Source organism: Perca flavescens, chromosome 1 (assembly GCF_004354835.1).
Source record: "Perca flavescens isolate YP-PL-M2 chromosome 1, PFLA_1.0, whole genome shotgun sequence".
NCBI lineage: Eukaryota > Metazoa > Chordata > Actinopteri > Perciformes > Percidae > Perca > Perca flavescens.
In genome coordinates, this window is record NC_041331.1 from 15,474,828 (window position 1) to 15,501,811 (window position 26,984).

The 26,984-nt window shown below is 39.9% G+C and overlaps 2 protein-coding genes and 1 pseudogene across 3 annotated transcripts; all 3 read right to left on the bottom strand.

Annotated features, from left to right (window-relative positions):
• Positions 1-335: 335 nt before the first annotated feature.
• Positions 336-11,146, bottom strand: LOC114563406 (mortality factor 4-like protein 1). 2 transcript variants are annotated; one of them, XM_028590300.1, is made up of 13 exons: positions 11,017-11,146; positions 10,503-10,549; positions 10,329-10,396; positions 10,092-10,178; positions 9,752-9,832; positions 9,532-9,557; positions 8,442-8,530; positions 7,230-7,331; positions 6,655-6,743; positions 5,562-5,564; positions 5,174-5,346; positions 3,342-3,426; positions 336-903 (listed from the first exon to the last, which is right to left on the bottom strand). In XM_028590300.1, the coding sequence occupies exons 1-13, from the start codon at positions 11,054-11,056 to the stop codon at positions 819-821; spliced, it is 975 nt and encodes a 324-aa protein (XP_028446101.1). In that variant the 5' UTR covers positions 11,057-11,146; the 3' UTR covers positions 336-818. The 2 variants fall into 2 exon arrangements, with proteins under 2 accessions (XP_028446101.1, XP_028446118.1); XM_028590317.1 differs by lacking the exon at positions 5,562-5,564.
• A 6,122-nt stretch (positions 11,147-17,268) lies between these two features.
• Positions 17,269-18,792, bottom strand: rxfp3.3a1 (relaxin family peptide receptor 3.3a1). The gene has a single exon (XM_028590195.1). The coding sequence runs from the start codon at positions 18,778-18,780 to the stop codon at positions 17,800-17,802; it is 981 nt and encodes a 326-aa protein (XP_028445996.1). The 5' UTR covers positions 18,781-18,792; the 3' UTR covers positions 17,269-17,799.
• A 5,714-nt stretch (positions 18,793-24,506) lies between these two features.
• The window catches only part of LOC114563220 (E3 SUMO-protein ligase PIAS1-like), a 63,840-nt pseudogene continuing 61,362 nt past the window's right edge, over positions 24,507-26,984 (bottom strand).

Genomic DNA, 26,984 nt, shown 5'->3' on the forward strand with positions numbered 1-26,984 from the left:
TTTTAATAATTTGATTAGGGACCATTACTTCAACATTTCTATACTTTTACTACAACTGAACATGTTAAAATAGTTAATTGTGTTTTTTACACTGAGTTACTGCTACTTTTACCTCAATTTCACAATTGTAATGTTATATATATATATATATATATATATATATATATATATATATATATAACTAAACACACGCATGGAAGATGGATGCTTTTGCAGATATTAAACCATATACATCGTTGCCACAGTGAGACTTTCCTTCATTATTTTATGGCACTTTACAAAATGCAACAAATAATGTACAAGATTGCAAAGAAGAAAACACAGTAAGCAATGAAGAGATTGTGTAGAAACATGTTTTGTTTGTTTTTTTACAAATTGATACAAATACAAAAACGATACGGATACAAAAACATCAACTGCTGAGTGCTGACCTTGTGGTCCAGCAATAAATTGCACCTCATGTGGCAGAAGAAACACTAATAAATACAAACATGCAACAGTAACAAATATCTATCAGGTGGAATGCACAAAAACACCAAACAGCTGCTTGTGGAAACAGTAACTTGTCGACGGGAATTCATTTTTTTTGTGTCTTTTCAAAGAAGTGAGAAATAAAGAAAAAAAGGGAGAGAAAAGATGAGTCAGCATAAAAAGGTTTCCTACATGTTTTGTTGTTGTTGAACTTCTTAACTGTGACAAGCTCCTGAGACCTTTGTGAAAGTTTATCAGTTGAAGTGAAAAATCTCATCCGAGTTTGCACTCGGGTAGTAATGGTTATTTTACAGTACATGTGGTGTGGAAGAGGTGTCAGAGAGCTCTCAGACAGCCTTGCGGTGGTACTCTGGGGGTGCGACCTCGTAATCAGTGGCACTCAAGAGGGTGGAGGAATTCTTCACCAGGTACCTGAAGAAAATGTCAAACTGATTGTCATCTTGGCGTGGAAAGCTGAAACTTTTCTCCCTCAACAGTCGTCATGCTTGCTATCCAATTACCAACAAATGTCTAAAAAATATACAACATTATTTTAAGATAGTGAGGCTGTTTGCCTCCAGATAGGATTTGCACAACAGGCTCTATTTCCTGTCAAATTAGAGTCCCAAAAGGAGTCTCGTCCTGTTGTATATTAAATATTAAATTTTTTTTGGGATAAACCCAAGATGTGAAAAGATAAGAGAACGCTCTTCAGAGGAAATTCAGAATCAGTGTGCAGGACTCGCACAAAGTAATCCACTGCTGCTGGATGTAGACTACGGGCCCTATCTTGCACTCAGCGCAATTGCCTTTGTACACCGACGCATGTATCGTTCCTATTTTGCACCCGACGCACAGCAGACTTTTCCCTCCACAGACGCACGTCGGTAAATTAGGGAATGTATTTGCGCTCCCGGGGGCGTTTCAGCGAAAAGAGGAGGCGCATTCTGGCGCGATCGTTCCCTGGTGCTATTTTGCAGTTTCAGAAAACAATTCCGCCACAGACCAGGAAACACCTGGTCTAAAGTCAGTGGCGCGTTATTCAGATGCTATTTTAGGGGCACATGCTTGGCCATAATGTAGCGTGTGCACAACGCGCATACGCTTTGCTTCTCTCATCCATCCATCCATCCATCCATCCATCCATCCATCCATCCATCCATCCATCCATCCGGTGTATTGCACGTTACGCCCAAACCACACCTAGCTACTTCAGACCAACCCATTTTAGAATTGCGTCGGGCGCAAGACTCATTTATCCCGCCTGTATAATAAAGCTACTTGCGTTTCAGATCGTTAAAATAGGGCCCTATATGTATAAGCCTGCCAGAGGCCGCTTATTTCGGACAGAATTCTCCTCACCTTCTGCTATCTACCCTTTTCCAAATCCCCGTCGCTACCTCAAGCTAGCAACTGAGTCCAGCTAGCTTCTCCAGAGCTTAAGTATGAGCAAATTATGTTGTTTTATTATTAAAAGTTGTATCACATAGTTGATATTTGTCTTTTAATGTTTTATGGGGCAATTTCTTTTGCGGATATTTAGCCATTTTAATCCCAAGGCTGTTCCACCAAAACAAGTTCTGCATTCTGGACTTAGTGGCGCCAAAGACGTTTGTGATTGGTTTACAGAAATACAAACAACCCATTATTATATTTTAAAGCTAAACTTTGAGTGTTTGCCTCAATAAATGTACAAGTTTTTATTAGAAATGACATAACGTCAGACAGCTCGATAGAACAATCTATAGAAACTTCTTTCTTTCAATGTATTTAGTTAGCAGGGTGTCCATAGACGTTTTAACCAAATAGCCTTTACCTGTGTATGATGACAATGAATACATCTGTGTAAATATGTCTGTGACATGATAAGCCACTGGTTTTCTGGGGTCAGCCCTATGTTCCCACAGCCCAATGGTCCCACAGCCCTATGTTCCCACATTTTTCTTAAAATTAGGCCCTATGTTCCCACATTTCTAGGACATTTTCAAAATTAGGTCTTGTGTTCCTACGTTTCCCTTCAATTTAGGCCCTATCCTCCCACAACATTTTTTAGAGTTAGGGGGGATAAAATCCGATATAAATTGTAGAAATGTGGGAACCTAGGGCCTAATTTTGGAAAGAAATCTACCAATCTAACATAGAGCTGCAGACTGCATTAACACTGATCACTACAAATGTGTGTTATCCCTTCTTTTCTACAACTACAGCATGTGGTGCCTTTGGTTTATTAACAGCATAAATGATACTAATCAGAGGGCAAAGTCATGCTCGCATACATACAATTGTAATTATTGAAGAAAAGAAAGCCTCTATTATATCAAATTCTGTTCTGGTGCTCCAAAAGACTTAATTTCCATTTACAACATTGAGAATCGTGACACTCCCTGAGAACCTTTGCTCGTGATGAATACATTTTATTTTTCATTGCATTTACAAAATCGCACAAACTGTGCCATATATCCTGACTGATTTAAAAACTTGTTCCATATGTGAAACCATTCCTAAATGTTGTGTTATGTCACCAATTAACCACTTGAGAATCTCATTTACGTCAGTCTGTTAATGTCTGTAGTGCTGCTTTGTTTGAATTTAGATTTGAAATCATAATTTATCAAATAAAAAAATCACAAATAAATCATCTGTGAAACCATTCTAAATAAAAAAGTACCTAAACGTTGGATCCGTCCGTCTTTAAATGCTGTCGAGTGTCCATCGGTCGCAGCGAAAACATTTTCCAGAGCACTAAATCGATTTTCATGTTGTGAGGATTTGCAACAAGCCTGACTGCACTGATGTGTGTGTGGATGTAACGTTACATTTGAGAATCAGCCAAACATGTCTCTGGTGGTGTGTTGGGAGTTGAACCTTACTTGAGGAAATCTTGGAGGTAACTAAGCAGCAAAGCCAGACTCTTCTCGTCCAGTGGAGTGTAGGCCAGCATGCCTCCAATACGAACTGTGGGAGGGAGACGACGACAGCATACAGAACATGAGGAACAATGCAGAAGGAGACTGCAGGCTGAAGGAGATTCAGGACACATTTTTATTTTCAAATACTGTGTAAATGTAAAAGCTGTTTTAGGGCTACAGGTGTTTTTTGCATTAAACACAGCTTTTGACCTAAACAAAGCAATAGTGCCCAGGTAGCCAATATGAATAAAATAGGCTGTTTTTATTTGCAATAGCGATATGTATTATTATATAATAGAAAATAGAATAACCTGACAAATCAAGGTTTTCACTGGCACTGATGCACAAATCTTGTATGTATCGCCACAGAACCATCCTTGTAATTGATTTACAACATTGCTGTATGTGCCGAATACAACCCAAGATATCAAAGGGCTGGCTCCTTCATTAGACACCATAGAGTAACATCTCTACCAGACAGCAAACCTCTAATTCACAGAATACAGTATATTGTAAAGATGCTCAGCTCTAGTTAGTGCAATTTGATGTCAGCCACTATAGTTGCATTTGTCACTGCATACGCAGAAGACATAAGAGCAGTCATTATAATCCAGTCTATTTGTACATTTTGTAAGTGTAAGTACAATCTAGTAAATCGAATTAAGTGTCAACGGAAATTAATTAACACTTCATGAGGAGGATACCGTTTTCCTTTCCCAACTTGAGTCAAATGTCAATATGAGAAATACAGAGTATTGAGTTTAAATCCAGAGTGCAGGTGGTGATGAGCTCACTTCACCAACACACAAGCATTGTTAGAATGTTTCATTTGTTTAATTTGTTTTGTGAACTCTGAAGAATTCACTGTATGACACAAAGAATGAAAATGTGTTTTTTTATATACTTCATGCTGTATCACCCGGATTTTCCACTGGGTGCGTCTGCGCGTGGAAAATGGGGGGGGGGGTGGGTTAGGTGAGAAACCCAGATTAGCTTCATTCTCACATAACTGTCCCACGATTAGGACATCATTGGTAAAAAGCACATTTCAGCACAAATGACAGTTATTCATTCTTTAGCGGGCTGTTATATTATGCTTGACTATTGACTATACATTAACATCAGTAATCAAATGAGCTAAGTCATCTTATGAGCACAGCTGAGTCTTCTTAGTGTGCAATGTTCAATTTCACCTCAGTAAAAACCAGACTGCAATTATCGATTATTTCACCCAAAAATGTCGCACTGACTACCTAACCTGATTAACATTGTGGGGTATCTTATTTCTACACAGGAAAGTAACATGCATTATTCACGCTGCTTACTGTATAGAGCAGCCATACAACTAAATGGTTGTAGTGTATTAATTGAAACCGTTGGTGTGTCATCTCTAATGCCACGACAATATTGGTATGATAGCTTGGTCCAGGGTTGATTTGCTGCTTCCACAGTGGGAATTATCTTGGACAGAAAATGAATGTAGCATTAGACATAATAGTGGAAACTCTGAAGACAATCTCCCATAATTTCACAAGCCTTATAACTTGCAACACATGGGGCAAGGTGATTATTTATACGAGTGGTTGTTAGCCTCACAGTGTTCAAGCTTGTACCTGCATGAGAAGAATGTTTAAAGAATTAAATCACAAATAACTAATAGTAGTACAGTCACTCAGTCCAAAGCGATGGCTCAGTGTGCGCCTGTGTGTGTGAGCTGTATGCATGCTGACGGCCTGTGGCGATGTCTAATGTATATGTGTGTGTGCGTTTCACGGTGTGTCTATGGTCCCTACCAAAAAGGCGTAGCAAGTGCGGAGCTCCGTACACCTGAGACATCGGCATGTCTGGGTGTTCAGCCATGATCTCAGCATACTGGGGCCTCTCAAACTTGTAAAGCAGCTGAGTGCCTAGCATGACGTTGAAGTACTCCCGAATCCCTGCTACCACTTCGTTTACCGCAAACTCCCTAAGTAGAGGGGAGAGAAAAAGTCAAAAAGAGTTTCCATGGAGACATCAGAGATCGCAGCTTTGAGGAGCCACAAATGGTACGGATTTCAAAAACTTTCCTGAGATAGGAAATCAATCAAAGCAAACATCGTGTTTGGGTTTGTTTATGTCAACGTTGGGTTTCGTTGTGCTGCAGGTTAAACTGTTGAAAGTCAGCCAGCCTGGTGTGTTCACCTGCTAGGAAAGAAATTTGGAAATGTGAAACTTGAGACTCATAACTGTCATAAACTAGGATGAGAGAAAAGAAAAATATAAGTAATCAGTAGTCTTTTCGACTGCTTTACCGTACATCAACACTGATCAAGATCAAACTGGGTATGCTTTTTATTGCATACTCTTGAATTTAAAAAGGTCCCATGGCATGAAAATATCACTTTATGAGGTTTAACATTAATATGAGTTCCCCCTGCCTGCCTATGGTCCCCCAGTGGCTAGAAATGGTGATAGGCGTAAACCGAGCCCTGGGTATCCTGCTCTGCCTTTGAGAAAATGAAAGCTCAGATGGGCCGATCTGGAATCTTCTCCTTATGAGGTCATAAGGAGCAAGGTTACCTCCCCTTTCTCTGCTTTGCCCGCCCAGAGAATTTGGCCCACACATGAGAGAGAGACATCATGGCTTGAAAACAAGCAAAGCATGGCAGTTGGTCAAGGCCATACCACCACCCTCCACCTTGCCCCCCTCTCTCTACAGCTATAGCTACAGACACAGAAATGGCCCATACTAAGGAAAGCTCATTGTGGGACTGGCTCTAGTGGCTGTAATTCTGCACCAAGGCTGAATTTCGGGAAAGAGACTTCAGATACAGTATTAGGGGACCACTAAGGCCTATATAAAAGCATCCAAAAAGCATTTCATAGGACCTTTAAAGCAAGTATCTAATCTTAGCAAGTTATTTTTTTTACAACCTACTGTAATGAATAAAATCAAATGGTAGTCTGGAAGACAGAAACCACACATCTACAGAATGCTGCATATTTAGGAAAATGGCCAGCAGCAAGTATGATTTGCTGTAAATGAGCTGAAACGTTGAAAATAGTATTTAGTATTTAAATATGTCCAATTTCAGTAGGATATCTAATGAGGCAACAGTAAGTAATATGCATTAGTGGCACCATCCTGGGTACACTGCACAAGATTGTGTCGACATTGCTAGACAGGTGGCATGAGGAGTTAGACACAGGCAGTGATGCTTGACAGATTATCACAGGATACCGATGTTTTTCTACTTTTACATCATTTGAAGAAAGTTAGGGTGCTTGTTCTTACTTATTGTCCGAGTTTGCTTTTGATTTCTTATAGTTTGCATAGTCCTCCAAGACGGTCTCTATATTCTTCTTAGCAGGCAGATGAAATAACTGTAAGCAACAGAAAACCTTTATTTAGTCAGCAACATTTACAAAACATCACCGCGTTCCTCACTTTGAAGGTAATGCAAAGCATAATTGTCTCCACATATTCTCAAAACAATGTGCAGCTTTAATGTACAGCTTGCAACTCTACCGCCTATTGCAGTGCCATAGTTTCTATGGCAAATTCTACTCAGTAATGTCTTAAAAGTACTAAAACTAAAATAGTGTGGGCACTTTGCTGCATGTCATGTTCCCCTCTCTCTCCCCTTTCATGTCTTCATCTGTCCTGTCAAAAATAAAGGCCGAAAATGACTAAAAAATAATCTAAAAAAAACAAACTAAAGGTTTTTAATTAGTAATTTCCATAATTCAATTTATCACAGGTAGATTTTAAAAGCAAGATGTCCATATTAATTTGTAATACATAGACATTTACGTTAAATCTACAACAATCACATGTTGTGTGTGTGTGTGTGTGTGTGTTTCCCCCACCTGTTTCTGTCGGGTGATGAGGTCCCAGTCGTCCACCAGCCAGGGTTTCAGCTCTTCAGGGATCTTTACCTTCACCTCTACCCGGTTGGTGAACATCTCCTCCTGGGCACACATTGATTATTTCACTGGGTGTCTGGGAGCAGCAATGATTTTTCCATCTCCTCTACAGTGTCCAACGTTCAGTAGAGAACATTTCAGATTTCTCTCTCAAAGACACACACAAGAACAGATAACACTGCACAGCTTTAGTCCCACAACTATTGTACTTGTTTTCTAAGGGTGAAATTAAAAGGGGTGAAAGCGCTAGTAATAGCACAGATAGGTCCAACACTTCATAATATTAAAAATTGCAGTTGTAGTTCTTATTGATATTTTTTAAATGGAGGTGTACGTATGATTTGTTATCATTTTGGCACCTTAAGATATTTTCTCTATTATATTTGCATTTCTTTTAATATACTGGAATTATATCAAGATCTTTATTTATAAAACCAAAACAGATGTAATGCATATTAGTGAATGCCAAATAAGTGGTGTTTTATTTTCAACAATAATACGCACGTATGCCAACACCTCTTTTTTTGCTGCTGGAAAGTGCCGGCAGGCCTTTTAGAAGAGAATAATGCTCTTTTGGCTGCAATCAGCCACGACCCTCAATGGTCTTTAATTATTTTTTTGGGACTTTATTTTTAATAAAGCAATATATTTTCACAATATGTTACATTCAGATTTAAATTTACATTCAGTACATTTACTGTTGTCCTACCATAACCATTCATTCTGTTTTAGTGAGACCCTGGATCCATATAAGGGCAGCTCATGAGTAATTCTACTGCTGGCTGCAGGTTGCCGACATTTCTTGCTTTCTGAGGCACAAATTAATTGATCTCACCTGTGGGCACACTACAAAGAACTCTGTGGTCCCCTAGTGTGGCCCACAGGGGACAGCCGTCACATTCACACCTTTAGGAAAGAAGCTCAGCTTGTAGTTTTATAAAAGCATCTTGGGTCATATAATCAGTTGAAGTTTGAATCTATGACTGTACAGTGTCCTAATGGTCAAAATGGCTTTCTTAAAACAAAGGTAGTTCATTTTTTTTGCCCCAGCTTTGTACATAAACAAAATGTCCACCTATGGACCGTTTAAGCTATATAATTAGGTAGGTATGTTTATGTGTGTCCACAGGGTTCCCAATTACTGATGATACATACACTCTCCACAGTGGGATCGACCCGAGCCCTCTTCTTCCGCGGCCCCTGCGGCGTTTCTCCACTGCTGGTGCCTTCACCCGGCCCTGGGGCTAAACAAGACACCCATTACAACTTATAAATTATGTAGAAAGTTTTAAAGGACAAATCTGGTGCAAAATGAACCTAGGGGTTAATAACACATATGTATTGAGTCAACCGTTCTCTGGGATTTGTTTTCATGCTAATCGAATGTGACCAGTTTTAGCGCAAACAGCTAATTAGCTTATTATGCTAGTCGGCGGGGCTCGGGTAAAGTAAAAAGAAATCGCTATTTCTATACCACTAACAAGGCTCAAAATAGCACCACACTTCCACGGTAGCATAATGAGGGTCCCTATATGTAAACTGAAGCATTTACAGACAGTTTATCAAAAAGATAGTTTATAAAGACAGTACAGTTCACGTATACAGGCAGGCGCCAACTTGGGAAAACAGTCACGACCAGTCGAACAACAAGCACCCTGCTTGAGCTATGTTACTGGTTACTGGTTACACAGCGTTCATTAGTGGTATAGAAATTAGAGGTGTGAATCTTCACTGATCTCCCGATTCGATTACAATTATCATGTCAGCGATTCAATATATCGATACATCATCAAATCATTGATGCGTCAAATACATTTTTCTATTAAAGCCATGTAGGATATTTAATTCATAGCTTTTCAAGCTTCAAAAACAAAACATTCTGCAGTGCTCTAATACTAAATAAATCGTATACATAAAACTACAGCACTGAGCACATGGCACTTCCTGAATGTGCAAAACATAACAGAATATGCAAACAGAAATGTTGTTAGGCCTACATTAAATTGTAAACAGAAATAATTGATTATGAGCCTGCCGATTATCGATGCAGCATCGCCCATGTCCACGATTCGATGCATCGATTATTTGATTAATTTCAACACCTCTAATAGAAATAGCGATTTCTTTTTGATTTACCCATAAACTAACTTTTCTTTGAGTCACAATTTCTGATTTCAGATAATAAAAAGAAAATGTACTTGGGTTAAAGCTCCCATTAACATGTGATGCTGAAATGTTTACTTACTCTTCTGCTTTGCCTTTTTCACTTTCCTAGGATGCAAAAAAAAAAAAAAAAAAAAAAAAAAAAATAAGTGAAAACATATTACATACGTATCCTATGTGGTCCCGCTGCACTGTAACTACATTCAGTAATATACATTGTCAGGCCAATATTATGTCTACTTACATGATATGTTAACAATATGTTGAATTATTACAGGTGGGAAAACAAGGTGGACACTTACAGATCAACATTTTTCTGCTGCACAGCAGCAATCTTCTTGCTTGGTGCTAAACCCCTCATCTTTCCCTCAACATAATGGTCCCTGGGGAAGAAAACAATAGTGAGGATTATTAGATAGATTCACTCAAAATGTTTAGTCCATATACTGTACTGTCAAGAACACTATGCTTCAACTTGTAAATTCATGTTCAAAGTTGAAGTGACAAAGTGCAAATGATGTTAGTCTTCTGCTAAAGTTGAAGCTATTTGAGGGAAATAAATATACACAGTAACAGATGTCTAGTAACAGATGTCTAACAAAAATACTTATTTATTATCGCTACACAAAAAGGGAAACTCACTGATTGGCCTTCTGAAGCTCTTTTTGTTTCGCAAGGTTGCTGTCCACATATTTGAGAACTCTGCTTTCAGGAACCCATTCATCCCAACTGCAAGAGAAAAAGACCTAAAACCTTGAAACTCCATCACAGTACAAACTGAAGGTTCTCACTGCCTTCATTTACAGCAGGGCATCTAAGGTAAGCACTTAAAGAGGAATACAGACAAAATCAAAACTGTATCAAATCCAAGATGCTCACTTTTTGTTCCATCCGCTGTAATGAATGAAGTATTTAATCAGTTTATCCTTTATGTTGATCTTTACGCACTGTAAAACAAAAACACACAGAGTTCTGCGTCAAGCGTTGGCTCACATTTGTTTTGCAGTTAATAATCAACTAATAACACATAATAACGGTAGTACTGAAACAAACCTTTGCCTCATAGAGCAATGGCCCATGAAAGCACAGGACTCTTTCACCTGCGAGAACAGAAAAAACAAATGAGAGGACCAAGAGGGGCAAAACATTAAAATAACCACAATATATCCAATTGCAGACTAGCATGGAGTTCCTCAGATCGATTTTGAACTAATATAATTTGTTGTGACATGGTTTGAGCGACTCTTTTGTGTGTCAGTGGCTGTAAATTAAGGTTTAGCTCGTACATAGCATAAAATTACAAGCTAGCTAGCCGTTAGCCTGGCGTTAACGTTTGTTTTACACCTTGAGCTTCATGTTAAGGTGCTACACTTTAATATGTGTCAGTTTTGGGTAACGTTATGCTTTAAATGAATTCCCCACATATTTGGCCAATAATAACGGCTCTGTGGCTCTTTCTCCCTCTCTGGAGAATACTATTGTCGAGCTAGAGCAGCCACAGCACCAACAACAACAACAAACCCGCCCCCTCCGGACGGTAACATCCGTGTTTTTTCTCGGTACCGACCTTCTTGAAATTTAGGTTTAGGGTCCTGTTTTGGCGCCATTCACAGACTCAACTGATCGGATCTCTGAATGATCAAATTCGTGCATTGCCAGAGTCCATTTCTTCCAGGCACAAACAAACACCTCCGACATTGGTGCCAAAAGCGAAGGAGAAGCTGAAGAATGGCCCGCCTGCTGCCGCTGAGATTGTGGTGTGTTCAGGGTGCTCCTCCTGAAACTCGGAAAAACAAATATCAGACAAGCTCTCTTCTTCTTCTGACTTTCTGGCAGACTAGATATCTCTTGTATACTGTCTATGCTAGATATACATTTTTATATCTCGCAGACTTTAAAAAAGGAGAAGCCTCAATGAAATGTGTAAGATACAACTGTAGTTTATTGCTATTTTATTTTATTGCAATTTATTCAACTGTAGCTTATTTTATATTATTGGTACTCACACTGGTATCACCTGGTAGGCTATAAGTGGTGGAGAGAACCCCATGGTTTACATATATGTGGTAAAGGACGTATTCAGATCCTTTACTGAAGTAAAATTACTAATACAACACTAACAAATAAAAGCTAGGAGAAAAATACTCTGTTACCAGTAAAGGCCACACACACACACACACACACACACACACACACACACACACACACACACACACACACACACACACACACACACACACACACACATTGCATTAAGTTAAAGTACTGTCTGTAAGTATCATCAAGAAAATTTTATTAAAGTATTAAAATTAAAAGTACTAGTAGTAAGTAGTTTAGTTTATGATACAACATCCTATTTTATAAGCTTTTAGTAAGTTTTGTACGCAAAATATGTAAAGTTACTAGAAACTACAGCTGTAAAACAATTGTAGTTGAATAAAAAGTACAATATTTAGGCCTACCCCTGAAATGTACTGGCCCATAATTAGAAATTACCATGAAAAGAAAATACTTGAGTACAAGTACCTCAAATGTCTACTTAAGTACAGAACTTAAGTAAATGGGGGGCAGAATAACTCCATAACAAGCTTACATATACATATTATCACCTTCTAAATTTGTTATAGTTAACATGCTAAAATGTATTGCAAACCATGCTCCACTTGGACTTATTGCCTCAGCTAGCAACTCACTGATTGTGATATCCATTAAAACAGGCTGCGTGAGCATTCCCCCAGTATTCATGTTAAATCATTAGGCCCTGCAGAGGGTATCTAGCTGTGCTGTCATAACTCTACTGGTCTTACTAACAGCCACTACTTAGCAACCCCTCTGGTATGAATCAGAACCCTTGATCTGTCCTTGCAAGGAAAAAAGTGGTTTCAATATGAAGTTGTGTGTGAGCGTAAGATCATCCTACTTCCAAAGGTTTCCAAAATTCACAAACGCTTAACAAAGCCAAATCATCAACTATCAGCCTATGGGAGAGCGCAGCAGTACAAATATCAGACTGAATGACCTCAGCCACACAAGAACTAGAGGAGAGGGATTAGGCAAGGTGTGGTTTTTGTTTTCCTCGAGACCGCAGAAGGTGGGGGCGTGGTAGAGGGTTTTTGTTCTTGTTCAATTTATGTTTCTCTGTTCTGTGCACCATCTGCTATTACCTGACACACATTGTGTAGGCCTAATTTGTTTTTTATGTCTGAAGGTGCCAATATAAAAAAAATATCACAAAATTCACAAACGCCTTTTAGCCTTAGTAAATTAAGGTTGTTGGGCAACAGACAGATATGAAGATGACATTTTTGTGGAGTCACTACACTAGTGTTTCTCAGCCTTTTCTGGCCTCTGACCTTGTTTTTAGGTCACATATTTCTCATGAACTCTGAACTCAGTAAACTGTCTCATTGTCATGTGAATTTTATATTTGACCCTCTTCTGTGTTGTATTTTTAATAGCAATGACAGACCACCAATTGGCCGAAATGATGATTTATTAGAGTGGTAGAGTAGACACCATAGTCTTAAACTGGTGTTTGGGAGTCTCTGCACCATTAAATCAAATTTAACATCCATGCACTGATATCATTTTGACTAATTGTTGCCGTTGTATGACAAATGAAGCAAAGACAGGAATGACGTCAGAATGAAGATCACTGCATCAGCAAGTAGATGAGTACAGTTTTTCTGCAAGATACTAAAAAAAAAACCTACTGAGTTCCTACCAGCTGCAGACAGACAGACTACAGTGTCATAATGAAGTCCCCTACCAAGACCAATAAACATCTTTTTAGAAGTGGGGCTGGAGGGAAAGTCCAGTTAAAATGGAAAATATTACATATTTCACTTCATGAAATTATCCTGTAGAGCAGGGGTCTTCAACTTTTTTAAGCCAAGGACCCCTTAACTGAAAGAGAGACGGAGCAGGGACCCCTTATAATGTATGAAATGAAGTCGCATATTAAACTGGGCCTACAATAACGTGTAGGGCAGCCTGAAGCCTTTATACATACCTTTTTTGCTTAGTATACTAAGCTATTAAAATAGCCTAATAATTGTTGGCATGATTTTATAAATCATCTTAATGTTAAACATACTGTACACAGTGAATCTTTAGGATTAACTTTATCTGTTGATGGCCTGAGGTACTACCTTACCCATAGGCCAGTAAGCCTATCACCAGTGGAGATTTATATTTGCTAATAATATGTTGGATTCATTTTAGGATTTTTTTTAAAATTTTTGGCAGTGACACTGAGGACCCCCTAGGGGTCCCAGACCCCGGGTTGAAGATCCCTGCTGTAGAGATTACTGACGAGGGACTGCATGAGAAAAGGCAAATAATCATTATACAATGTCAAAAAGACTCAAGAGAGGCAGAACAAATATATCCAAGGCATTTCAACTGTCAAATAAAGCACAGACTTATGACCCTTTAATTAACATTTCACTCCGAAAAAAAGTGTTTTACTGCATCTCCATTAATGACTCCTTTTCTGCCTCTTTGACAATCCTGTTTTATGAACATCCAGATTCAGTGCACTTTTCCATTGCACCAAGGGGAAAACAGAGAATGATACCAAGAAAAAGAAAGAAGACATACTTTATTAATATTAATAAATATTAAGTTTGGTGCCAAAGGGCATCTCGGCAGTGCCTAGGAAGCACTGGCACCTCTCCAGCTACCAGTAACACTCCATGCTTGGTCCCTTCGGGGACCTGAACCGTTGACCTACTGTTTCCCGAGCCAAGTCCCCACGGACTGAACTAGTGCCTCCCCAAGAACAACAAACACATGGACATTTTCTTTAACAGTCAGACACACAGGGACGTATAGTGCAAATAAACATATACGTTTATATAAAGGAAACAAACAAGTATTAATACAAGTAATAAGCTTAAACATAGAAATAAATGGTTTGCCTTTTTGTTTTTGTTTATTTTTATCCACTGTGTTTTCATCCAAGTCTCTGTCTTGGCTGTTTCTATGTCTCTGTACTGGTCTTCCCTTCACTGTTATCACTTTCTACACAAACCCCCCCCCAAAATAGAATAAGAAACAAATAAGTAGCTAATATTTAATGATCATAGTAAAATATAAGTAGATGGAAAAATAAATAAAGGTTAGAATTTTCCAGAGTAGGTTTGTTTGTAGTTAGTATTAAGGAGTATAAGTTCAATTTGATCAAAAAGAGATATACATATATATTTGGGGAAGACTTGGAAAAGGCATCTGTTTGTAAAATGTACCCATTGCTGATTTGCAATAAAAACAAGGAGTTCAATTAAAATTGTAGTTATGCCTTTCTCCACAAATTAAACTTAAGAATTCTCAGTTTTATTGAGAATAGTTTCCTCCATATATGTCCGAAACTTACATAATGAGGAACAATCATAAAACAAGTGGAGCGCACTGGTTCAGTGTTACAGACTTTATTTTAGCGTCAACATCACTAAGTCCCAGCTTTGTACATTTAAAAAAGCTTGATGAGCCACATGTGAGGATACACAACGACTGACTCAGTCGCTGGGACAGAAAGGTTTTCATTCAGTGATGAGACAGCTCCTCAAAATAAACACAATTTCTAACAGATTGAACTATTAGGACTACACACAAGCCAGCAGTTACAGCCAAAGAGCACCAAATAGCAAATGCAAACAACAAAGCGTATAGAAGATGCCAGATGCATGTTAAGGCAAAGAGCTTTCCATTGAAAGCTATTGCAGAGTGCATTTTGAAAGTGGTGGCATTTCTGAGTCTCTGCTGGATAATGGAGGTGTTGTTGAAAGCAGCTGTTTTGTCTCTAGGAGCAGACGACAACCCAGAGATAAAGACAAACAAACAAAGTGCCACCTGCAATAGACCTTTTTCACGGCAGACATGTTGACATGTCATAGTAGGAAAAGCACAGGTGTATTCCAAACCATGAATGATGGCTGCATTCCACTTAGGAGAGGCCCAGGTATAGTGCATGCTGACTCACTGAAATAGCTTACTGGGACACTTGATGGAACTGAGCCATTGTTAAGGTTATCAATTTCAGCTGTCCTCAAGTCAAGATGTCTGCTGTGAAAAAGGTCCATGAAGTGAAGAACGAACTGAAGAAGAAGCCTGAGAAAACATCTGTGTGTTTGTAACCTACAGTCCGCTGTAGTGCAGATAAATTGACTTCCATAGTTCACTCTTTTCCTTCTGATGCTGTCCATTCAGTGTACAAACACTTTGAGTTTGTATATAGATACATAATAAAACTTAAATGTTGTCAGTAACTTTCTGTCAGAGTTTGCTGATCAGAGAGGTCGAGATTGTGCGGCGGTGCCCTGCTACTACTGCTCTTTTTTAATATCCTAAATACAGTATGTATGAATATAATGAATGCATATTAAAATATTTTGAATATTTTAAATATTTCTTTTATATTGTTATGATTTCTATAATCCGCGTGCAACTATTTCAATTTCTGATAATGTATCTTGAGTATGACATTTACAGAATGTAAATCAGTTTTGGGAGCTTGGACGCAGTCAGCAGATGCTCTGGTTGTGAAATAACAAAATATATCTTAAGTACTGTGTGGTTAAGTACAATTTGCAGGTACTCATAATTTACTTAAGTATTACCATCTTCTGCTACTTTATACTAAGCCACTACATTTCAAAAGGGAAATATTGTACTGTTATTTACCATCATAACTGAATAAAAGAACAAACAGAAAGTATTTTTATCTCTGCTGGCATGACTTTAGTAGTCGGTTTCTTGCCTTGTTCATCTGTTGCGTTCATCGATTCAGGTTTGTTGCAGCAATAACAAGCAGTTATTCAAAAGGAAGGCATAATGGCAAGAAACACTCGCAATGTGCCACGCAAGAGGACAGGTGGGGGTTGGTTGGAGAGCTGATTTTACCTTCACCGTCTCAGTCCTTGGAAAGTTGTTTTTCTCACTGTGAGCAATTTGATGTATTGTGTTCTCCAGGAGCTCATCTTTACAACACCTTGTTTCCTCCTGACTGAAGCACCAGCAAAGAGTAAAAGCACCGAGGTGACATTTACCAAAATCAAAGCTTGATTGAAAAAGCCTGCTGACAGACTTTAACAGCCTTTTAATCCCTTTTTTTATACCTCAAAGTGTTGAAACTGAAGATATACCTTGTCCAGCGCTGTTACCAGGAAGAAGTACTAAGTCCATTAACACATCAGGAGAGGGAAAATACATAGAAGTCACAACTGTTCAGGGGACTCACCAAACAACTCTTCATAAAGCAGGAACTTCTGGGACCCCAATACATTGGTATTTAAAAAAATAAACAAAAAAAAACACTAATTAAAACAGAAATTTTGAGAAAAAAAAAACCGTCAGAAAGAAATTGGTTGACAATTCATGAAAAAATGGAATGATAGAATGAAGCACCTGTCAGATATGACAAAATGGTATACCTCTGGGGTAAAAGCCTGGTTTCTGATATAAATGTGTTCACACACGACACCCCGCTGTGTGCACGTGCAACCCTGCAAAGTGCGCTGCGACTCGCGCGCTTTCTGTGCCAGTGATGGTTGAGCCCATTGTTTCAATGTGCACTTTTGTTCTGTATTATAACCTCCACTGTTACTCAGATCATCATGGCTTCTTATCACCTGCTGAACAAATGTTTCCACCTGTTATATTTTTGACTTGTGAACAATTTATTTGTAAAAAAAAAAAAACTAACCGTTGTGACAACTTGAGTACATTTTTATTACCAGGGTTAGGGGATTAGGTTTTTTTTCTTTTCTTTTTTTTTTTTTTTTTACAACAATCATATTTCACACATTTCGTTGTTTCCGGTACCCAAACGATTGATTTTGTCACGCTCTCGTCAATAACTTTAACGCATGACCTTTGATGGTGGAGGGAGGTGGTGTTTGCATCCGGGATTGTCTGGTAAACACACCTAATGTACAAGCACTGGTTACAAAAACATTCACAGATGGGTGTAAAAAAAAAAAGCGCGCAGCGACATTTCACTGGTTCGGTTATAACGCGAGCACACTAATGCGCAATTACGCACACATAGTCACGTACTGTAGCCTAGAGACACACCACACCTAATGGTTATTTAACACGCAATGCCACGGTGCGCATAATTGTAATATTCTTACACAAAATTAGCAATTACGCGTGAAGCCCAAAACCAGATACAGCTGTTTCTCTATTGAAATTAGCCAATAAGACAAGAAGCGCTGATGCAAGTCCCACTTTTCAATGAGCAGAATGGAGTAAATAGTCTTGAAACGATGGCGCTTGTTCTCATTGCGCTTTGGGACAGGTCTGCTCTCTCACTCCAGGGCCTTCATTCTCAAAAGTCCCGAAACCATTATCCCCTGTGTATCAGACTTCTCAGTTTGTTCCTGAACTCCTTCCTCATGAGGCAGTAAATAATCGGGTTCAGGCAGCTGTTGGTGTGAGCCAAACAGACGGTCAGAGGGAACACATACGTGTGAACTATGTAATAGGCTTTGTCCCAGTTTGCAACGTTCAGTTTGACGAGCACGCTCCACAAGGTGATGGCATGGTTCGGCATCCAGCACAGGAAGAAGGACAACACGACGATGGTGATAGATTTTGTGACTTGGCATCTCCGTTTGGGGTTGCTTGTTTTCATAGTCCGATTGCGAACGAAGCGCAGCAGCATTATGTAGCTGATGGACACGATGGACATCGGCAACACAAAGCCCAGAAGTAGCTTCTGAATGTGATAAAGTGCCAACCAGTACTGACCACCAGGAAACCTCAGCAAACAGAGTTTTTCTCCAGTTACGTTGCTGACAGTGGAGAAAATGGACGTGGGCGCAGTCGCCAGAGTCGCCAGTGTCCAAATGATTGCGCAGGTCCATTTGGCGGGGCAGGACTTGGTTCTGTTCTTCAGGGCCGAGGCGACTGAGCAGTAGCGGGTCACGCTCATGGCAGTGAGAAAAAACACGCTGGCGTACATGTTCATCACGGTGACCGAGAGGATGATTTTGCACATGGCGTCTCCAAACGGCCAGCTGAAGTCCAGCGCGGTGTCCACGGCCCAGAAGGGCAGAGTGAGCACGAACTGCAGGTCCGTCACTGCCAAGTTGAGCACGAACAAGTTCACCGTGGACTTCTTCCTCTCCTGTTTGACCCTGATGAAGAAGATGACCAGCAGGTTGCCCATCAGACCCGCAGCGCATACAACAGAATAAACAAGGCAGATGAGGAACCTCAGGACCGGGCTCCCGTCAGCTGTCACGTCGATATCCTCCAGGTTGCTGAAGCATTCCCGCTCCATCAGTGACCTGTTCAAACAAACGCTCTCGTTTTCTTCATTCATAATGTCAGCAGCTCACGTTGGCTACACTTTACACAGATAATCTCGTCAGTGAGGAGTCTATACTTAAAACGGATTCAAACATTTCTGTCCAAATAGAGCTGGATCTTGGAGTGCCACTTCAGTACATGATGCCATACCATCTAGGCTACTCCGTCTGTGTCCACCCCACCCTGCTGTCCTCTCCCCTCCTATCCTCTCCAACACGCACCATCATCCAACATCACTGCTCTCTGCTCTGACAGCATGTCAGGGATGGCGGGGTTGAGGTGTTTATTGGCGCACATCAGGATAGATGCGTCCATCAGTCTTGTGCGTAACGCAGGCTCCTCGGAGCGCAAGGCTTCCCCATCACTTTAAATCCAAAAATAAAAGTGTAGTCAATAATTGCAGATGTTCATGTTATATAAAGCAAGTGTCACAACCAGGAAGGCACCCCCCTAGGGCTGACAGAGCGTGCATAATTGGATTTGTATCATCAAAGCAGGGGGGAAAAGTTGGATGAAAACGACTGCCACCCAGTGTTCATTTCTAAGTGTAACAGGCTGTTAAAAATGTCAACACTGCCTCCAGGGCCCATCGTTTCAAATAAGGGAAAACACACAAAGAAATAGCACAATGCATTTTATTACATCTAAACTTTTCTACATAAACAGGTAACATTCAATAAGTAAACAATGTCTTCCAATGCAGGTAATAAATATTTTTTTTTCTCACTTAGTATATTTGTACAAACTGACAAGGGTCTACTGTACACCGTCTTCTCCTTGCCCTCCTCGAAAAAGCCTTATTATGATTTTTCTCGGATTGGAGCCGTGAAACAGAACCTGTGAATATGTTAAGGCAGTGAGTGCAGATGTCGACTTGAGTCTGACTTTGAGATTATTTCTGTCGTGTAAGACTCTTTATTGGCCACAGTCCTTTTTTATTTATTTTTTTTATAATAGTACAGCTTTCATTTTCTAAAAAATATATAAATTAATTTATTCTCTCGCTCTGAATCGACACACAAAAAGCATACAAACGGACATCAAACACCCACGATTGGATCTGAACTTTCAGGTTTCCATACAGACATAATATACACATTGTTGACTTTCCCTTTTATCTATTTTAGGTCATGGCAACCAAGTGTTGCTGCCAAGTAACTGCTCGTCACGGTTGCCTGTGGAGATTTTTGAAAACACCTTTAAGAGTAACTACTAATAATAGTGGCCTTATTCCCTGTGCCCTCACACCTGCAAACACATACGCTGCAGCCGAAAATGCTCTACATATACTCCGCACATGTTCACATCTGTGTGTGACTCAAGTTGGAGAGGGATTGAGATGGCAACAGCCCTGTGCTTATCCATCCTTGCATGCAATCTGATATTTTCTAACAAAAAAAACTCCCCCAGCTTCTCCCTCGGAAAACTAACAACTGTGAACCACAGGGTGGAACTGTGGACACTTAACATTATGAACCTGGAAGTTGGAGGAGGGTTCGACTTTCGGGCAATCCCATATAGACCCCAGTATGTATAGAGCACTTCAACAGAAACACATTCAACGCGGTCCGCTCTCTCACATCATGTGCCTCATCTGCTGCACCGTCTCATGACAAGCGTGGGGAAAGAATCTTAAATAAATTAAACTGTGTTTGAGAAAACTGTGACCACCTTAACAAGCACCCAAATACTGGTGATTGATATTCAAACTCACATGATGGTTAACTAAAAGATCAACAGTTTCATCATCGGTGTAGAAAGCCAGGGCGGCACTTTATAATGAAGGTACAAACACGCAGTAAGTAAATGCAGAACTAATACACAACATGAGTCATGGTCATTTGATGCATGAATGAATGGATGGGCCATGAATTCCTCTTCCTCAATATGATCAAGTCGCTGCGAGTTCACGAGGTGAGTGAACACTCGATGGATCGTCGGTTAATGAACTCAAAGTTTGGTTATACGTTAATTCAGATGCCACCGAGCTAGCTGGAATCCAGTTACACGTAGTAGCATCGCTGTTCTGTGAAAACCACGCATCATTGAAATGTCTACTTTTCACAAGCTAAGAAAAACGTGCTTTCTGCTCTGTGACCACACATTTTCACCAATTCAATTGAGCTTTTAAGTGGTTTATTTAGCGTAATAAATAGGAGATTTCTCTCAACCCATAAAAGTATCAGGAAAATGTAATTTTAAATCTGTATACATTGTTTTCTTTGGACAGGGATAATAGCAAAGGACATTTCAGACCCATGCATTTGATCAGCCGCTCTGAAAGCAAAACAGCACCTGTTCTAATAGAAATAGGAAGCTGTTTTACCCTACCGACCAGCTCGATGCTGACGTCAGGGTAATAACGTGCTTGCAGCGCTAGCATGCTAATGTTTATGAGGTATAATGTTCACCATCTTAGTCTAGCATGTTAGCTAGCTTAAGTGCTAATCATCGCTTAACATGAAGTACAGCTAAGGCTGATGGGAATGTGATGAGTTCTGCTGCCTTAAAGTATTGGACAAACCGACATTTTGACCTGATGGTGGCACTAGAGGAAGTCTGAGGATCACCAAAGTCAGTAGGACTCATCCTCTGGGGACCATGCATGCCGGTGCAAGGTTTCATGGTAATCCATCTGATAGTTTTAGAGATATTGCATTTGGACCAAAGTGGACCGACTGACTGACCTGATCCATCTGTGACCTGCCAACAATACAAGAGATGATTTCTGCAGCAACACGTCAATGTTATCTGACTAACAGTTTGATAAAAAAAACATGGATTCCACTAACTTAGTGGTATATAAATTCATGTATAAAGTAACTGTGAGCTAATCAATAATTAATGCGTCAACTAATCACATGAACTTACGCCTGTGACGTGGTGAGGAACAGGAATGCAATCCACCCTGAATTCATTCCTACATTAAATCATCAGGAGTAACGCCCATATTAATTAACCGTGTGCTTTTTGTCCTTATTATTAAGTGTTCTTCCTGTCAGCTCCCGAGAAAACACACAGAGGCGTTTCTAGACGAACAACTGAACTGTACCTTTTTTGAGAAATCGCGCTGCTGGCCGAGAATAATAATAAAAATGCATCTTAAATTAAAATCATATGACAACATCTCCCAAGTGACAGTGACTCACACGCCCGTTCATGGAAATCCAAACAATTTGTAAAAAATATAATAATTAAAAAATAAGAAGAAATAACAATTAAAAATAAATAAAATACTGCACAACACAGAAAATACACAAGACCTGTCCCGGGTCAGTGTGAGAGCTGGGGGTTGGTTCCCATGAGAAGAACAGGGGGACTAAAGTTAAAGATGCCAAGAGAAAGGAAAGGGAGGAAAGGAGGGGTGGGTTGGGTGGGGGTGGTCATTTTGGGTTGTCTCCCAGTTAGTCACTGATGGACGGGACAGGATGTGAGGCGAGAGGGGTTGCTGTCAGAAGCGAATATCTCACGGTGGGGATAATTAGGCTTTAAGTGAGCTGCGTGTCTAGGACGTCTGGAAGTGGAACATCGAGCAGAGGCTGAAGGGGGGGTTTCAAGGACAAGGACACACACACACACACACACACACACACAAACACACACACACACAGGCTGGAGGAGGGGCTGGGGTGGGCTGACTGGACAGAGGAGGGTACCAGGTCTACTCTACGTCACTGGTAACGTGACCCTGACAACCTCTCGTAATAACCCAAAGTGTGTCCACTCTTAAAATTGTACAATACATTCATGAGCAAACTCAGCTGAATCGAGGTACTCCGCCTCACTTTGACACTTCCACATCGTCCACCAACGAGCTCGTAGGGTTCTCAAACTACAGACAGGTCGGTCGTGTATTTTTAAACCAGCTGGCTCTGAGCCCAGTCGGACTTGGCATGTTGAGATCTCCCTCTTTCGCTGTGGCACTCTTTATTGCTTTTACACAAGCAGTTTCCCAAAGAGAACTCGCTAGATAACAGCAACACCGTCAAAGACACTAGTCACAAGTCAAGTCTTCAAAGCAAGCTTGGACAGAGATGGGACCCTTTAAGACATTCTTTTTGAGTCTGAAAACCCAAACATCCCAAAACACGCTGTGAAGCATGCGCACTAACAGGCACTAGTTTAAACTCGGTCACATGCCATGGACGCCGTCTCTGTAAAAGGCCCGACGATGCTACGACAGCTTGACCTTCACGGTAAATCCTTTTTAAACAGACAAGCAAAAAAAAAAAAAAACTAGTAAAACTGAGAAAACCAGAGACAAAAGGACACACAGTTTAAGTGTCTGAATATCCACCAGCCGAGGATGTGGACACTTGGACTGAAAACAATGTGGCACACAGATTTAACTGCACTCTTGATTATTGTGATAATGTTCATAGGTACCGTATCTTATTTTTGGCATTGTGCAAAAAAAAAAAGAAGAAAACAAAAGCAACTCTTCCAACTCAAAACTGTAAATTGGCGAGTATAAATAGTCTAAAAGTCTCCATTTCTAAATGCTGAATGCCGGCAAAGTCTTTGTAAGGAGTTGGAAATCATGGAGTGAAAATGAAAAAACAGAAATGGCTAATCTCCACCTACACACTCCCCACAGCATTAACCTAAAGGTCAAAGGGAATGCATATATATATATATATATATATATATATATATATATATTTATAACAGTTTAAATATCATACATAACTTAAAAGCTTAATAAAATTATTAGTACATGAATAAACTGTAAATTCAGTGTTCTTGTCATTGGACAAAGAAATAATACAATATGAATTTTAAAAATGAGCTCGAAAAAGAGAATTAAAGTTTCTATTGAAGAAATGCAATCAAAATGTAAAGCTGGATAAAAGAGAAGAATAACCACATGGCAACTAGGGTTGCAAAATTCAGGGGAATCTTCAAAGTTGGAAACTTTCCATGGGAATTAACGGGAATAAACTGGATATTTTTAATATTGCTTGTTATAATACTTAGTTAGTCTATAACAGGGAACTTAAATGTAGCTGAAAAAAAACAACATCTTGCAGCATAATCTTGGTTAAAACAACCTGATTTAATGCAACTTCAGTTGAATGTCCTCCCTATATTCGTCAATGACATGCACACACGCAGTAATCAGCATAGGCTACTACATACTTGCCAACATTTAGTTTTTAAGATATGGGGGGTTAATAATAATAAAAATAATTTATATTATTAACCTGTGTGTTATTTGTATAGCCCGCTAACCATAGTAAATCAAAACTGGAATGTTTCCAAAATGCCGCACCTAAACTTTCCATGGAAAGTTTCTGGAAATTTACCGGAAAATTTCTGCCCCTTTGCAACCTTAATGCCAACAGGCATATGTATAAGAGAAAAAAAATAAACCAAAACAACCTCAGTCGTCCACTTAAAAACAGCGATTGGAGCAGCTCACTAGACTGAAAATGTCCCGATTTAACATACAAAAGTAAAAGAGGAAAATATATTTTGTTCTCTGTACACGGTGCCACTCCTCGTCTTCGTTAAAAAAAAAAAAAAAAGAGCCGTCCTCCTTTGTGTTTTTGTTCAGGTAGCGTCTCTGCCGCTTGTGCCGGGTTGGTATCAGTGTCGCAGTTGCGTGGGTTCACATGCTGGACAGGTTTCTGATCTGAAGTCAGTATACAAACAGAATGTCCACAGCTGACCCGTTTAAGTGATGTCTCAGTACTGTTCTCAGGTCAGTCTGGTGAAGGGAACCCTCAGGCCTGTTTATAATATTAATGCTCTTCGTGAGGCAGTCTTGTCATTACGACTCCACAAACGTTTGAAGTTTTATGACTTGGGGCCCAGTCTAGTTTCTGGATCAAAACTTTACCCTGCAGTCAAAAAGCCTGTTACTGGATTGCAGCTGGACCCAAAGTTTAGCCTTGACTCTTCTCAAGTCAGTCCAACGATATAACGTCGGGGATCCCGCCGTAAATGGCTGCCACTGCTGCTTCAGCGCTGCTCCGGCTGGCCAAAACCCCGGGGTGGGAGTGGGAGGAGTGGGAGCCCGAGTGCGAAGACGAGTGTGCGGAGTGAGTGTCGCGGAGGCTGCTGGACGACACCAGGTTGCTGCTGCTGCCCGAGTTGCTCGCCCCGTTGGTCGGCGCGGTCAGCGAAGGGGCCGAGGAGGCTCCGGATTGGTCGAGGAACAGCTGGGACGAGGAGGAGGAGGTGCTGTAGGGCAGGAAGCGGTTGAGAAGCAGCTCGTGGTCGTCCGACGCCGAAGCGGCGGCCGCTGCTGCCATCACCATGTTGTAATGCTGAACCGCGGGAGAAAAACAACAGAGGAGGAAGTGTGAGTTCACACGTGGCGGCTGCTGAAGTTACCGCGGGACGTATTCACAAAACATCCTTACACTAAAAGTAGTTCCTCACTGGCGGAGTGAAGAGCAACTCCTGAAAAGTGTGTGTTTTTAGTCTTCGAGCAGTTCACAACGCATTTTGGCACTAAAAGTTGCCCCGAAGTCTGAGAGCTTTGTTAAAGAGACACCATTAATGAACTTTTTAAAAGCATATTATGATGGTGTCCAAGGTAATAAGAATTCCCTCGGCTCGCTAATAAACCCAACAATGTAGTAAAACCAGACATGATGGGGTCTATTCAGACATCAATTTGTTTAACAGTTCATTAAGTGTACATTAAATACTCACCAACTGCTATAATTAAATAAATAAATCTCATGGCTATCACTGAACCGCTGGGTAAAAATGTATGCTACATGTAAAATGACTCAAAGATTTGTCCAATCTGCTGGAAAAACATATTACGCTGCCAACATAAACGCTGTTTAACAAGTCGGTATCTTACTTTGTTACATGAATACATTTGTTAGTGTTTTTTTACACAACTTGTTAACGTTGATCTATTTTTGCTTCTATGTATCGATTCATGTTTCATTTCGCATTTACCGACACAGACTTCTGTCAGCCAATCACTGTGGACATAGTAATGGAATTCACTCACGAAAATGGATGTCATCCATAGCGACGGGGGTGCCGTCTCTTATTTTTTAGGAGTTCTCTCAGCAGATTTGTGAACAGGTATTAAGAGGAAACTCTTAGCGAGGATCTTTTTGTGCAATTTAGTATCCTTTAGTATTCCTGATGGTACCCAATGAATGTCAGCATCGAAGATGTCAATGTTAACATGTCACCTTGAGATCAGCTCTTTAATAATCTCTAGTGGTGTCCAGCTGTGCAGGTAGTTTTGGTGTTATTTGTCCGGGTTTTGAGATATCCACCTCCATGTGAAATTCAACAGCAGCAATATATATATATATATATATATATATATATATATATATATATATATATATATATATATATCTGTTTATCCACAGAAGATACTGCCTGCAGTCTTCAGGAAAATGAAAACGGTTCACAGTGAGGTCTGTGGTCTCACCAGAGCAATAGCGTAAAGATTCTGGAAATAAGGTTGCTGCTGAATTTTTTAAAATGTCCTTTTTCAAAACTTTGTGAAGCGCATATAAAATCCCACGCACCCTGACTGTATCTCAAAACCCAAACTACATGAACAGCTAGATATTGCACCCTTCAAGGTAAGTGAGAAAATGTATTTTTTTTTTTTTTTTTTTTTTAAATTTGGAGACCTGACCCTTTAAAATGTTATTTTTAAATTACTGAAACCCCCCCCCCCAAAAAATGCGGGTGTATCAGAAATCAGAAGATGTCTATATTCATGTCTGACTGCCTCAGAGAATTCAACCCACCAGTAAGCGGGTGCCGACCATCATTTGTCAAATGTCTTTTTCACAGAGACAGAAAAGAGACAGTGGCACAGATAAACTGTGTACCAGCAGATTGTGTGAAATGTAATGTACAATTCCACCAAATATCACTTCTTTTATTTTTTTTATGTTTGACTCTGCATGAGTGATCTTTGTTTACCGCAGAGAGGAAGTTTGTCATCAAGGAACACTAAGTGCAGCTTTTGTTTTTAATGGTGAACATAGGTAGAATATTTGGTTCCACGTAAAGTCAGAGAGCCCTTTTATTATTTTAAAATGAACCATGGTCACATGCTTTCAGGACTTGACGCTAAAAACAAGTGTTTCAGCTGGTAAATTGAGCGATGCGCTGTTCTGTACGTACCTGGTGATTGTCGCCTTGAAGAAAGGAGAAGAAGTTCAACTCTGGAAATCAAGTACAAGCAGAGTCAATAGTGAATAACAACATAAATCAATA

Coding starts and splice junctions, on each gene's coding strand:
- LOC114563406 (XM_028590300.1), bottom strand. CDS start 11,056: ATGGCGCCAAAACAGGACCCTAAACCTAAATTTCAAGAAG. Junction 8,531..9,531: donor GAAAAAGGCAAAGCAGAAGA/GTAAGTAAACAT, acceptor TGTCTTGTTTAG/CCCCAGGGCCGGGTGAAGGC. Junction 904..3,341: donor TACCTCCAAGATTTCCTCAA/GTAAGGTTCAAC, acceptor CATTTTCTTCAG/GTACCTGGTGAAGAATTCCT.
- rxfp3.3a1 (XM_028590195.1), bottom strand. CDS start 18,780: ATGAATGAAGAAAACGAGAGCGTTTGTTTGAACAGGTCACTGATGGAG.